The sequence below is a fragment of the Rhinopithecus bieti genome, unplaced genomic scaffold (genome assembly GCF_001698545.2).
Source record: "Rhinopithecus bieti isolate Rb0 unplaced genomic scaffold, ASM169854v2 scaffold_5626, whole genome shotgun sequence".
Classification (NCBI taxonomy): Eukaryota; Metazoa; Chordata; class Mammalia; order Primates; family Cercopithecidae; genus Rhinopithecus; species Rhinopithecus bieti.
Window position 1 is genome coordinate 7,313,059 of NW_016805666.1, and position 15,779 is coordinate 7,328,837.

Consider the following 15,779-nt stretch of genomic DNA (forward strand, 5'->3'; position numbering starts at 1 on the left):
TTGTTGTGATGGAGGGGAGCAGTGGGAGTCTGGGACAGAGGAAAGCCGCTTGGCGATGAAAGGCAGGAGAGGCTGGGCAAGGAGAATTGATAACAGCTGCCTCTGTGGATGTCAAAGCAGCGACCTCCCTTGAGAAAGTTGCCTTTAGCTTCTTGGGATTTGGTAGTCATGATTTTAAAAAGGGTGTCAGGGATATGGATTCCTGGCCCAGAGACTCCAGGGAAAAATAACAGACTGTGTCTCTTCTGAAGCAGGATGAGACAAAAGCCCTGGAGGTCAGAGGCTAGATCCTGGTCTTCAGTTCAACTTTCAGTTATCTTCTTGAGATTGTGTTTAAAGTGGTATCTGAAGGGGAGGCCCTGAGAGGCTGCTTTTCTTCGTCTTGCTCCTTACACTCTCCCACTCTCTGTCATTAATTCAGTGACTAAATTGTCTTTGTTCTTTTGGGCCCCAGTTGTATATCCTCCTCAGACTCTGTTTTCTTTACTGGTTGTAACTGAAAAGTGACCTGAAAGTTAGCAATAGGAAACCAGGATCTGCATTCATTGATTCAGTAGACTTAATTTTACACAAAATGTTTAGTAAATAGTCTTGGAGGGTAGAAGATGTTGACTCGCCTCTCAGCTGGGCTTTTGGACAGCAGGATATTTCTGCTACCCTGAGATTTGTGTCTATATCCTAAAGGGTTGAGGTTACTCTTAAGAAGGATCCTCTGATAAGTAGAGTTTTGTTGGTTTTTTTTGTATATATTGTAGTATTCTATTATGGTATAAGTTTATTACCCAAATAAATATTTTCTTGAGAGTTCAAATTAAAATAGTTGTCTTTTTTTATTAGTCACCCGTGTTCTTTTAAGATGTCTTTCATGGCAGCATTTTCAACATGATTATGCATCTTTTACATTGTTACCTTAATCATGAATTACTGAAAGATTTTGTCTAACAGCATTCTATAACATCTCTCTGCTGTGATCTGATAAGTTGTCATATTTATACCAAGAAGTTTTCAGTCTCGGACTCTCCCATAAACACATGAAGTATGTGTTAATACTAGGCAGGTAAGTGTGCATGAAAAGATGCTCAAAATTATTAGTCATTAGAGAAATACAACGTAAAACCACAAGGACCACTATAAACTTACGAAAATAGCTAAAATTGTAAATGACAGACTATACCAAGTGATGGCAAGGGTGGAGAGGACCTAGAACTCTCATTCTCTGCTAATGGAAATGTAAAATGTGGCAAACATTTTGGAAAAAAACATTAAACATGTAATTACCATATGATCCAAACATTCCACTCTTAGGTATTGACCTAAGAGGAATGAAAGCATGTGTGCGTAAGAAGGACTTGTACTAGAATTCTCCTAGCAGCTTTGTTTGTAGTAGCCAAAAGCTGGAAACAGCCTAAGTGTCTATCTGCACAAGAATGGATAAACACATTCATGCAACATAATACTACCCAGAAATAAAAAGAAGTGAAATTTGCTAGATGCAGTGACTCATACTTATAATCTCAACACTTTGGGAGGCCAAGGCAAGAGGATTGCTTGAGCCCAGGAGTTGAAGACCAGCATCAGCAACATAGTGAGACCCTCATCTCTACAAAATTTTTAAAAATTAGCCTGGCATAATGGCGTCCTCCTGTAGTACCAGCTACTTGGGAGGATAAGGTGGGAGGATGGCTTGAGCCCAGAAGGTTGAGGCTGCAGTGAGCCCTGATTGTGCCACTGCACTCTAGCCTGGGCAACTAAGCAAGACCCTGTCTCAAAAAAAAAATGTGAAATATTAATACATACAACAGCATGATGAACCTCAAAATAATTATGCTGAGTGGAAAAAGAAAGGCAAAAAAAGAGTATATGCCACATGATTGCATTTATATAAATTTCTGGAAAATACAAACTAATCACAGTGACAGAAAGCAGTTACAGTGGTTACAGCTTTTGAGGATGGTGGATGCGTTCATTATCTTGACTGCTGTGATTTACACATGTGAAAACTTCTCAAAACTTTAGATATGTACAGTTTATTGTAAGTTAATGGTACTTCAGTCAAGCTGTTTTTAAAAACAATATTATATTTAGATTTGGTGTTTTTGATACTTTTTTATTTCAGGGAGGAAATCCTTCAGCAGTCTTTGTGGGAAAGAGTATCAACTCATGTGATTGAAAACATCTACCTTCCAGCTGCACAGACCATGAATTCAGGAACTTTTAATACCACAGTGGATATCAAGCTTAAACAGTGGACTGATAAGCAACTTCCTAATAAAGCAGTAGAGGTTAGGATATAATTTAATTAAATGGGTAAGAAGCATTATCTGAAGGGAGTAGGAGCTGTGAATTTTAGACTTTATTCCCATCACAGCCTCTTTCTTTCGTTTGGGTCCTTATATCTCATTTATTCTTTACTCCTCATCTCTGTGTTGGGACTAACCTTGATGTTGCTACCAGTTACTACAGTTATAAAAATTTACTTATTGTTATGGTGTTGGCCTGAGGGTATTGGTACTTCTTCCAAAGACTGTATTTAACAAGCAAATTTTGCTTGAGTGAAATATTTGCTTGAATATTTGCTTGAATGTGAAATATTTTGAACATTTCATCTGAGCTCAGTTCTACTTAAATTATCATTTTCTTAGTTAGGATCCTGACGGAAGATTAAACTAGGAATTATTTAAAAAAAAAAAAAAGAAAACCTACCTTAAAGAATCTGTTTCTGCTACCATGTCTCTTGGCTTTGTCACTTAATAGCTGTATGGTCCTTTGCCTAGTTGCTTAACTTTCCTATGTGTTTTTTCATCAATAAAATGGTGACAGTAATATTGCCTACCTCACAGGGTTGTTATAAGGATTAAATAAGTAATTGTATGTAAAATACTTAGACAATGCCCAACCCATGATAACTGCTCAGGAAATGGACCTGCTGTTGTTATGATCATCATCATCTGAATTGATCCGTCATGTACATCACCGCGTACACAGTGATTGTTGAAGCTAAGAGTCTGTGTCCTGTGCTTCTGTGTGAGGTTGCTCACAAAATTGAAGTCAATGTTAAAAGTAATTTTGTTTTTCATACCTGTCTTAAAGGCAGTGTCAGTTTCTCATTATTCAGATGTGATTTCACCCCTTTCCTATCTTGCTCCAGTCTTGACTCCCTTACCTCTGTTCTCAATTTCTTCAAGCCCGTTTCTAAGAACTCTAGCAGCCTCCCTGCCTAAGTTGCACATTGCTGAGCCCTGGCAGTTCTTGACACATTTACCCCTGAAGAAATTAGAGAGTGGCTGCTCCCCCTTCACTAGTTCTCATTACTGGCACTAACATTTTTTCTGGGCCATGTCCTGTGATAGGATATTTTCCCATCCTAAGGTTCAAGCAGTGGAAGTGGTTATAAAAGCATCAATTTTTCTTTCCACTGCTGCTTTCTGTCCCTCAGCATTAGGTGTCATGGAAAGAATGTAGATCTGGTGAGAAGGTCAGGAAACATGGATCTTAATACTCGCCCCACCACTCACTCCGTATTTTGGACTTTTCTTTATGTTTAAAATGAGAGAGGGCTAAAAGTCAGCATTAAAAAGCCCACTTAGTTGTAAGTAGATTTTGTTCTTCATTGATTTTGTTCTTCATTATTTTTGACACTGTGCTCTTCCTTTCACTTTTCAGATCATTAGGAGTTAGCTATAATACAAAGCTGAATACTCTTCAGCTGTGTTTGAAAGTGTTGGCGCATTGCTTCATATCTTTGCTTAAAGACAAAGATATGAAGATGACTGAATCATTAAGACATTTTAAACTTTTTGCAATGTGAAAGAAGCAGGCAAACTCATGTCTTAGAGGTTGAAATAAATAAGTGAACTAACTTAGGTGGCAGGCTTAGAATACATACCTTATCTTGAAGAGACAGCCCTGTTCAGCTACAGCAGGTGGTGTCATGTAGGAATATGGGTATACCCTTCTCAGTCAGTTCAAGAGAAGCTGTCAGCGCAGACTTTTAAATGAAATCTCTCAATTTTTAAATATTGGCAAGCAATTTTAAAAATGTGAACCACTGTGCATGTCTAGCAAAGCATATCAGGAAGCCGTATCTGTCGCCAGCAACCCGTGTGAGACCCTCTACATCACTGGCCTTTTAATGTAGTTTCACATATATTTTCTGAGAAGCTGATTTATTTATCACATCTGGCTTGAGCTCATGTGTAATTTTTCATGTTAAACATTAAAGTATGTAGTAATAATACACCTTTTTTCTTTCAAATAATTCTAGGTTGCTTGGGAGACCCTACAAGAAGAATTTTCCCGCTTCATGACAGAACCCAAAGGGAAAGAGCATGATGACATATTTGATAAACTTAAAGAGGCCGTTAAGGAAGAAAGTATTAAACGACACAAGTGGAATGACTTTGCGGAGGACAGCTTGGTATGTTGTTTGTTTACTGGGGTATCAGCCTCATACTTTTATATAACTTCTCAAATTGGTTCTTTTCATAGGAGACTTTTATATGACTAAATTACATTCTGAATGAAAATAATGAAGTAAAGAAACAGATTTATGATCTGTAGTCTGCCCTTTAATATTTCCCTGCCCTTCTAAAATCACCTGTTGCTATTTCTTTCTTGGCTATCATTTCAGAAAAAAGTAAAACTTTGCAGTAAACGACTCTGATAAACTTCTACAAATGTCATCTATTCGCCATTTTATGGGCCTGTCTGTAGATAACTGATTCTAATTTTACCCTCTGTGGTAATGAAAGGAACTAAATGCATTGGTTTTCAGTGAACTTATAAAATGTTAGACTTATAAAATGTTAGACGCCTAAAATCATACCACCAGCTACCATGTATTAAAGCTCATTATGTGCCAGGAGCTCTGTAAGCATTATTTGATTTAATTCTTAACTAGTCCTATTATTGTCATTGACAGAGCTGGGATTCAAGCCCTTCTCTAATGGCAAAGCCTGGTTCCTGACACCACATGATAAATCTTTTGTTATGTGGAATGCTCTCACTACCAAAATCAAATCTGTTAAGTGCCTGCTCTGCTCAGAGAGTTACTAGAGGTGTTGTTGAATTACAGGATTGAGCGATTTTCTGGGAAAATGCAGAGCTGGTTGTGATTAGCTGGTTGTAATTATAATTTTGTTTTAAAGAAATGTTTGTCTTTATGGCTGGGCGTGGTGGGTCACGCCTGTAATCCCAGCACTTTGGGAGGCCGAGGCGGGTGGATCACCTGAGGTGGGGAGTTCAAGACCAGCCTGACCGACATGGTGAAACCCTGTCTCTACTAAAAATATAAAATTAGCCGGGCATAGTGGTACATGCCTGTAGTCCCAGCTACTTGGGAGGCTGAGGTAGGAGAATTGCTTGAACCCTGGAAGGGGAGGTTGCAGTGAGCCAAGATCATGCCATTGCACTCCAACCTGGGCAACAAGAGTGAAACTCGCATCTCAAAAAAACAAAGAAAACCATATTTATTCTTGTTAAATGCCTTATTAAGACTGGCTTACTGAGAAAACAGTTTCATTTTTATTCATCCAAAAGTTATAAAATTTGGAAGCCAATTTTCAACTGTAATAAATAACTTTTATGGTTTTATAGACCTTTTAAGTATCTACCTTATTACTTTTTTCATTGCTGTTAACACTGGGAATAATGGTTATTAATTTTTTTCTCCTCATTTTTGAAAAGGCTAACATATAGGTCATATGGCAAAAAGGAGAGTTGAACATGATCTGAATTATTAAGCCCTGAATTTTAGGTTTCTAGATGTTGCATTTCATGTAGTTACATTTGTAATATTTTGTACAATGTAAATGTGTAATATTACCCGTGCACCTCATATGGTTAGCTTATTTAATTTGGGCCAGGAGAGAATCTCCAGTCTATATTTTTTAGGTAGCAAGCTAACAAATAAGCAGGCAAGTAAAAGGAGTTTATGCATTTTTGTGGGAAGGATATATTCTTATGCTGGTTTAATATACATGGTTATTTTTCCATATTTACTAAGCTGTCAATTTGAATAAAACTACTAAAGTGATGAGATGTAAAAGAAGTTAGCATTTTCTTTTCTTGTTATTTTCAGAGGGTTATTCAACACAATGCTTTGGAAGACCGATCCATATCTGATAAACAGCAGTGGGATGCAGCTATTTATTTTATGGAAGAGGCTCTGCAGGCTCGTCTCAAGGATAGTAAGTAGAGGCGCAGCTTATTGAGTTCTGAGTTCACAGTGGTGAAGGAGTTATCCAACTTTAGTGAACATTTGTAAAAATATATTTAACATTTAAAAGTCTTTGTCGTTAGTACTATAGTTGAATATTATTTGTGGAAATTTTTTTAGTCAAGTGCTTTGTAGCTACTAAAACAAATGGACACATGATGCTTAGATGTACTTATATTCTATAAAGCTATAATGCAGAATATTTTAGTGTGTTTGCTATTGTACTTATAGGAATTTTATAAGCAATTATACTTTTATGTATCATAAACTCGTGTATAATTAAACTCTTACACATGTGCCATATCAGTCATGTGGGCTTTTTCCTTTATTTCAACTGCCTTCATATTGATATAGCACTTTGAAATAGTTAAGAAAGCAAGACTATTATTAGTTATAATTTGTGTACAGGTAAGTGATAAAATTGTTGATAAGTTAATTTTTTTTTTTTTCTAGCTGAAAATGCAATTGAAAACATGGTGGGTCCAGACTGGAAAAAGAGGTGGTTATACTGGAAAAATCGGACCCAAGAACAGGTGAAATAAGCGCATCTCTAGTCTTATGATGATATAATTGTGTTCATTTTCATTCAGGCATTAAAATATAACCTTTGTGTGGCTCTAGACCAGTCTCAGGAATTTTAAATGTTTTATATCATCCTTTCTAAAATATAATGAATCTTTAGAATAAAGAATAAACTACATAAGAAAGTTTTTTTTAAGTGAAGTAGCCATGTTGTTAAAAGACAAGAGATGAAACATGCCCCTTTTGTGGTTGATTACTTTGTTCATTTCAATTCCCTGTTTGAGGTAAAAAGGAAGATTAAAGTTATGAACAGGCCAGGCACAGTGGCTCATTCCTGTAATCACAACCCTTTGGGAGGCCAAGTTAGAGGAATCGCTTGAGTTCAGGAGTTCGAGACCAGCCTGGGCAACATAGCAAGACCTCTTCTTTATTAAAAGTCAAAAAAAATTAGCCAGATGTGATGACACATAACTGTTATCCCAGCTACTAGTGAGGCTGAGGTGGGAAGGATTGCTTAAGCCTGGGAGGTCGAAGCTGCAGGGAAAAAAACTTGTGAATAGAAAAAAATGATAAGGTTTTCAGAGGACGTACAGTGAATATGCTTGGGGGGGGGAAGATACAATTTTTCTTGCCTTATTTTATTATCTTATCTATATCTATCATTAAAGTCCCTACCTCTCACCTCCACCCCTTTTCATTCCTTTCTGATTCTTATAGCTTCCTTTCCTATCTGGTATTCAGTCTTATATCACTGTCTCATTCCTTGTTCATTCCTTAAATGAAAGAATCTAAATAGAACATAGAATCTAACTACATAAATTAATGAAATAATGAAGATGAAAAAGATTTAGCATCCAATCCATTTTCTTTTCTTGTTTGCTTTGTTCCTTGAATTCATTTAGAGAAAGGAGATCAAGGAATGGAAAATAGAGGAGAAAGAGAGAATAAAATTGACCAAATGAGGTGTCCCTATTTCTTTATTTTATATTTTCATTTTCATTTTCATTTTAAACACAGTTAATTGTATAATCTATATCCTATTTTTTCCTAGTTTCCCACATTTCTTGTTTCATAAGTTCTGTATCAGACGTGAGTCTCAACTTCCTCAAAATAATGAAGAGACAGTCTTCTTTTTCTTTGTGTTTTATTATTATTATTTTGGTAATGACTTTTGTGAAAAATGAGCCATTAAGAAACTGAAGTGAAGCTGAAGAAGTGGACAGTTAGTGATTGGGTCATGCATGTGTTCAGGGTGCATTGGTTATCTCTGCTCTACAGATGGGCTGAGAGAAGGAGATCTGTCAGAAAAGAATTTCTAGGGATCCATCCAAGGTTTCTGACTTTGATAGAGGAAGATGCATTGATTAGAAAGAGCTGCTGTAAGGGAGATAAACTGCAAAAGAAAAATGGTGTCTGGCCTTCAAGACTTAGTGATATTAGGCCTAAAGTCTCTAGAATAATTGATGGCACTCCTCAGCAACTGACTGGTGGTTAATGTGCTTTGGCCAGACACTCTCTGAAAGAAATGATTCCTGCTAGTAAGTTATTTTTTGTCAGGAACTTAAACCCACAGGGGAATCCCTTCAAGAGAAACAAAGGAATTCACTTTAAAGTCAGTGCAAAGGGACTGTAAACCTAGAAGAGGAATCTGGAAAGAAACCCTTTAGAGAAGAGCCTTCTCCCCCACAGGATTTCAGGGCAGCATGTGTGAGACCCAGGCTGACTGTAGAACAGAGGCCATAATTTGGAATATAGAAGGGAGGGGCATCTCAATCACCTAGGAAGGTTGTTTATATATATTATTTTGTTTTCTCCTTCAAAAGCTAGCCTCATGTCAGACTCACTGAGTCCAGCTCTCCTTCTCTGTCCTTTCTCCCTCCCACTCCCAGTTGAAAACAAGTGTTTTCAGCCTCACACCTGGAGGTCACAGGGAGAGACAGAGATTCTAGAAGAGGTTGAGAATATCCCTAGGTCTCACACTGTGAGTTTACGTAGCTGAATGACAGGATTTGGCAGGAAAAGAAACTTAAAGATGAGAAATCCATTCTCTGAAAAGTGTTTTGTGTTTTTGTGTTTCTTTTTTGTTCGTTTTCTAGGAAAATTCATCCCTTTGAAACATTCTCACCTTGTTTGAGCCAAACTAATGGACATTTTGGTCAGGATAGATCCAAGAGTAGTTCTCTCTTCTGAGGGCCAAGTGTAGTGACAGTCAAGTGGTGATGGATGGAAAGGAGGAAGTAAAACACGAGGCAGGATGAGCTTGAGAACACCATTACCAGCGATTTCCTTTCCATCTCAGACTGAATAGTACATGTTTAAGCAAACAGTGAACTTTCTCTTTATCAAATGCTCTTTTTTCTAACGTGTTAGTTTTCAGAGAGTATTAGTAGTTCCGTTTACAAGCTAATTGTTTGCATGTATATGTTAATCTTGTCTAACTACTCAGATTTCATAGCTGTGATAGAGTTTGGGGCAAAAATAAAACCACTCGGTTTCATAGCTGTGGTAGATTTTCTATTCTAGTAATTTATTTAGGGTAATGATTGAATTTAAAGCTAGTTTCTTCTATCATACAATTTTGAGTGGAGGTTTGAAAAATGACAAGATTAATTTAACACAGTATAAGAATCTTGTTATCAAACATAACTAGTGTATGTACGTTTTCCTCCTTTGGTAAAGAGATTATGAAATTAACAGAAAAGAGACTGGAAGTGAATTTAAGAAGGATAGATACCTCACAGAAGCAGTCTGAAGTACCATTTTTTATGAAAAGGCTTTTTAAAAATCAAACTATGCATTTTATATTTATTGGAAAAGAGACATGTCAACAGGTTAAATCCTTACAGTGATCTCGTTCTTAAGTGTAGTTCTTAGATATGAGGCATTTTAGAACATCAACTCTTCCCATGCATTCAGGGTGCTTTTTCCTAGATTCAAATTATACCCTACGGTCAAGAAAGAAAGAAAATACATAGTAAGATTCCTGGTGCTATAACTTCCACAGCAAAAACATTTCAGCAAAAGTAAACACATAACAAGTATGGCTAATCCCTGGGTTTTTTCGCCCGCTCATAAGGCAAATTGTTCTGCATTCATAGGCCATTTACCATATTCATAAGCCAGGGTGCTGTGTTCTTTCTTGTGTTTCTTTCTTGTTTGTTGTGATTAAGCTTGTGATATCTTTTATGCAATAGTAATACATTTATTAAAATTGAGACTGTTTTTCAAGTGCCAAATTATGAACCATCTAAACACAGTCCTTTTTTAAACATTTTAAAGTGTGTTCACAATGAAACCAAGAATGAATTGGAGAAGATGTTGAAATGTAATGAGGAGCACCCAGCTTATCTTGCAAGTGATGAAATAACCACAGTCCGGAAGAACCTTGAATCCCGAGGAGTAGAAGTAGATCCAAGCTTGGTAATAAATACTGCTGAAAAGCAGGAATCTGCTTCCTTAATATTTGTTTCTTGCAGTAAATGTTACTATAAGTGTTAGATATTTAAGTGCTTAATTTGACTTTTGTCATGTGTACATTCGCTGACAATAAAAGCTTAGTCATTTTGTTTGCGTGAAGAGAAGGAATTTTGTTCTCAGTATTGCTTTTTTAAGGGTAATGCTTTAATTTGTAAATGGGGAAATTTACTTTGGCAAGTTCAGTGGTCAACAGTCAGTTCTTGCAGAATGGGATGAAGCCGACCCAGACCTTTGCCCCACATCACATTGTTTCAGATTGCAAAATAGAATTTCTGTTTAAAATGGCGTATGTTTAAAATATATATGTGTTTTGTGTGTGGTTTACAGTCAAATGTAACTCAATTAGATGTGAGTGGATTCAGAAAAAATAAAAATGTTGTTTTTTTTAAAATTAGATATGACCATTGAGTTCTAGCTCCATTTTCCTCTTTTGTTAGTGTGAGAATAAAATACACTTTAGGCTACTTTTGCTTACCTTCATGATACTTTTGAAGACGAATTTTAAAAAATACTTTTGGGCCTACATTTTTTAAAACTACATTCTGTACTGCTTAGAGAATTAAGCAGTCTACTGTTAATTACATTACATCTACTGTAATGTATTAATGTAATTAATTACATCTACTGTTAAGATGTAAGGAATTCAAAAGCTCATTATTATATTAGCTTAAGTGAACACAATTAGAAAAATAAGTCTAGTAGGGAAATCAATCATTAACAAATTGCAAAGCCACACAAACTCTTTTAAAGATTATATGCTATTTGTGTTTCTGTACTTGAGGGATGAGTATACTTACTTTAAATTCCATTGGAGGTCAGAACAAGTAAAAAAACTAAAAATAAAATTGGTAAAACTCAAAGCAGTTATACATCTAGCATTATTTATAAATTGAAAATGAGATTGAAACTGATTATTACATGAGATATTTTTGTTGAATATAGATTTAATTTTTATTCTTGTTGGTCCCAGTTCTCGTTAACAATAAGTTTTATTCAGTTTGACACTTTTAAACGTTATGTGGCACATTGGTGAATACAGTAAGAGGGATTTTCTCTTCAGAGTGATATAGAAGAGATGTTACGTGATTTTTTTTTTTTTAAGTTTTTGCTCATGTCTTAGGCATGAATTGATTGTATGTCTTAATTAGTTTCTAAGACCAAGAAAACCTCAGGTTTTTTAAGTGACAGTTTGTTCAGTGCACTTTGCAAAGCTATAAAATAAGTAGCAAAGTACCACAAGAAGAATACTGCATGGACTAGATGTCAGGACATGTGAATGCTAGTGTATTTCCATTATATTAGCTAATAATATGTCCTTTAATAATTGATACCACTTTTCTGACCTCACTTTTCTTATCTGTCTAATGCAGTTGATGTTTGTTCTTGTTAACATTATTGCTGTTTTGCTCAAAGAAGGACAGAAGGTATTAAAGAATATTGAACACTCGGATTATCTAGCAGTAAAGTGATAGGGATCATATTGGTATGGTAGCAGTGAAATTTGATAAACAGAAAGGAAATGTTGAGTTGATAGACATGATCTGAGACCGTGTTCTTAGTCCTAACTCTTCTTAGATAAGGCTTTCAACCTCTTTTTGCATTGGTTTCCTCACCTCTAACTAGGGGAAGATAATACCTACCCTATCTGCTCCACAAGATGATTATTTGATTATGATAATAGCATTTGTTTAAATCGTTGCTAATTTTTAAGTGCATAAACTGGTAATGGGTCAGAGTAGTGGTAGATCTAATCTTTGTCTTAAAAAAAGTAAGTGAATAAAAAAATTTGAATAACTATGTAAAGAATAACCTTGCTTTTACTTTTAATTAACTTTTTTGGTAAATAAATTTTTTGTACAGCTTCTCAGAGTGTGATTGATCAACATGAATAGTATACAGTAACTCTTCGTTTTCTTTTCTCGTTTTAGATTAAGGATACTTGGCATCAAGTTTATAGAAGACATTTTTTAAAAACAGCTCTAAACCATTGTAACCTTTGTCGAAGAGGTTTTTATTACTACCAGAGGCATTTTGTAGATTCTGAGGTAGGGTTTCCAAAAGCAAAGAGAAATATTTTTAAGCAATAGTTGTTAAAGTATGCTTAAAAGTAAACTTTAGCTTAAGCATTAATTTTATATCCTTTGATCATCTGGGGAAAAAAAGTATGTATAATTTATAAAGAATAATCTAACTCTTATCTTTTCAAAGATACTTGCCACTTCGTTAGTAACTACATCTTACGTGCGTATTATCCCCAATGCTTATAAGAATGTGTGAATGTAAATAGTAAAAAAAAGTGTGAATATAAATAGTAAAAAAATAAAGTAACAAGAAATAGTCTCTTATAATTCCCTGACCTATAAGGATTTGAGTTAACATTTTATGTATTTCTTTTCAACTTTTTCTATACACAGGGAGAGAGAGAGAGAAAGAGAGGGAAAGAGGAAGTGTGTGTGTATCTGTGTGTGTGTAACATAACCACCCATTTGCATAATGGAAATCATACTGCAAAACAATTTTTATCATGCTTTTTTCAGGTGTCATAATTTTTTCTCCATATCACTAAATCTTGTTTAATCATGAAGTTCTTGTATTAGAATGATTCATAATATAAAGTAACCCCTAGGTGGCAGCAGGCTGATATATTTTGAGCATTTTCTTACAAGCAAAAATGCTTTCAAATATCCTTTTGAAAAAGCTCAGTTCATCAACAATCTTATTTAATTGAGACCTCTGAGATGCTGTTCTTTTCGTTTCCAGTAGATGAAAATAAATTCGTATTTAAATGCACCTAATTAAAAGTGGCAAGTTTTTTTGCATAATTTTAATTGTGGAGGAAACTGCTTTCTATAGAAACTTCTGTAGAAAGAAGAAACTTCTATAGAAACTGCCTTCTATAGAAAAAGCTTCTTTTTAAATACATCAGTCTATTTTCATACACAGCTGAATTTTAAAATGGCTTGAGTGCAGACTCAAAGAGGAGGGGTTAACCTAAGGACATATTTAAGATAAATATGGTTAACTGAAACGAAATATAAATGGAGGGTATATGCTATGAATTTCAACTTACATACAATGTAATGGAATTGTCTACTACTCAAGCTTATTTGCTTTGTCATTAGAATTAAAACAAAGCTATCTAGGTGTCAGACATATAGAAGCCAAATTATGTAAAATTTCATGGCTTTGTACAGAAAGGATTCTGTAGCTTAGATCTACAGTATATGCATTAGGTAAATCTGGGTACTTTTTAAGCTTAGGACATATGTACTGGTTCTAGTAGTTGTATGTGTTTGCGATTATAGTTTTCATTTTAACTTTGCATCTGGTAATCTTAGTTACTTAATATTTCAGTTGGAATGCAATGATGTGGTCTTGTTTTGGCGTATACAGCGCATGCTTGCTATCACCGCAAATACTTTAAGGCAACAACTTACAAACACTGAAGGTAAGCCACATAGGGTCTACAGTCTTATTTTGACATTAAAAAAATAATAGTGATGATATCCATATATAATACAAGGATGCCAAAATACTTCCCTAAAATAGTTTTATTAGAAAAACTGGCCAGGTGTGGTAGCTCTACATTGAGAGGCCGAGGTAGGAGAACCGCTTGAGGCCTGGAGTTTAGGACCAGCCTGGGCAGCATTGCAAGACTCTGTTGCTACCAAACAATAAAATAAATTAGCCAGGCATGGTGGCACACATCTGTAGTCCTAGCTATTTGGGAGGATCACTTGAGCCCTAGGATTTTGAGGCTCCAGTGAGCTATGATCATGCCACTGCACTGTAGCCTAGGTGACAGAGTAAGACCTTGTCTCTTTAAAAAAAAAAAAAAACACAAAAAGAAATTATTATTTGCTTTTAAAATAAATCATAATTGGAAAAGATGAGCTATAAAACATACCAGGAGCTTATTTTCATTGCATGAAACTCTTTTGGGAATTGACTCCTAGGTATCACTTAGTTTTTTGGGAAATCTGTGCTTCCATTAGAGTATATAGCTTGAGAATATGACATTCTCTGAGACTCTATGACTGTGAAAAGTATTAACTTAGCAATAGTTCTAACATGATAAAAATTTACTCTCCATATATAGGTTAATTTTATCATCTTTATTCATTTATAAAAACGATGCTCCTCAGGTTTTTTAACTTTCTTTAAACAGTTAGGCGATTAGAGAAAAATGTTAAAGAGGTATTGGAAGATTTTGCTGAAGACAGTGAGAAGAAGATTAAATTGCTTACTGGTAAACGTGTTCAACTGGCGGAAGACCTCAGTAAGTAGTTCTTCCTGCCCTCTACCTTACTACCTTTCCACCTTTCCCATTTCCATTTGTTTGTTGATCCATTTAATCTCAATCTTACAGAAAAGGTACAAAGAATTGGGCTGGGCGCGGTGGCTCACGGCTGTAATCCCAGCACTTTGGGAGGCCGAGGCGGGCGGAAAACAAGGTCAGGAGATCGAGATCATCCTGGCTAACACGGTGAAACCCCATCTCTACTAAAAATACAAAAAAATTAGCCAGGTGTGGTGGTGGATGCCTGTAGTCCCCAGCTACTCAGGAGGCTGAGGCAGGAGAATGGCATCAACCTGGGAGGCGGAGCTTGCAGTGAGTGGAGATCCTGCCTGGAAGTGCACTCCAGCCTGGAAGAAAGGGTGAGACTCTGTCTCAAAAAAAAAAAAAAGTTTGTTACAATGAATTTTTTTCTTCTCCAAACTATTTGAGAGTAAGTTGCTGACCTTAAGTCCTATGACTTCCAAGTAGGTTCGTGTATAGCTCTTAGAAACCGATTTTCTCACAGCAACCAAACACTGATAAATTACAATATCTAATTCTCAGACCCCTTTCAAGTTTCACCCATTCTCCAGTATTATCCTTCCATATAACAAGATGTCCCAGGCTCAATACTGACCCAGCTTCCTTTTTATGAAGAACTGTGTTTAGAAATGGAGACCTAGACATTATATATGCTCACTGTTATTAGAATATCACTGTTCCCTGGTTTCTCAGTGGAAAGAGCTAGGAAATAAGTGTTGTGTATGTTTGTGTGTGTGCAGGTGAATATACACACACTGACATCTGTACTCCTAAATCATGTGTATATTTATATATTAAAACCTGAGTTGATACTGATGCTTCCCATTTTAACCCAGCTTACAGGATTTGTTCTAGTGTTCTCCCTTTCCTGATGGAAAATGGGCTTCTAGTATCCTTAATATATTTTCACATTTTGGTCAGTCCTCCTATACATAACCAAACTTGAATGAAGATATGTCCTTTTCGATTGCAGAAATGTTCTTTTTCCCCAGCTTGGACTCTTAACACTACACACCAGGCCACTACATGGTCCACACCCAGCATTGACACTTCTTTTACCTTGTCTGGGCTCTGACATCTGTGCCAGGCTACTTTTCTTCATGGAGTCCTTTTTACTGAGCTCTGCTGTGACGCTTCGTGCCGGGTGCCTCCCCATCTCATCCTTCCCACCTGCTAGCCCCTACCCGACCCCACAGATTCCCTCCTCACCTGAAGCCAGACCATGCCTTTGTGGAGATACCC

The 15,779-nt window shown here is 36.0% G+C and overlaps 1 protein-coding gene across 4 annotated transcripts in view; it reads left to right on the forward strand.

Moving 5' to 3' along the window:
- OPA1 (OPA1 mitochondrial dynamin like GTPase) overlaps positions 1–15,779 on the forward strand; it is a 101,022-nt gene that overhangs the window by 56,707 nt on the left and 28,536 nt on the right. For all 4 annotated transcript variants that reach the window (XM_017873455.1, XM_017873457.1, XM_017873456.1 and 1 more), the window contains 8 exons: positions 2,117–2,282; positions 4,265–4,417; positions 6,080–6,188; positions 6,671–6,750; positions 10,019–10,159; positions 12,145–12,261; positions 13,571–13,664; positions 14,385–14,495. In XM_017873455.1, coding sequence (XP_017728944.1) covers positions 2,117–2,282; positions 4,265–4,417; positions 6,080–6,188; positions 6,671–6,750; positions 10,019–10,159; positions 12,145–12,261; positions 13,571–13,664; positions 14,385–14,495 — 971 coding nt within the window. The remainder of the gene's footprint in view (positions 1–2,116; positions 2,283–4,264; positions 4,418–6,079; positions 6,189–6,670; positions 6,751–10,018; positions 10,160–12,144; positions 12,262–13,570; positions 13,665–14,384; positions 14,496–15,779) is intronic.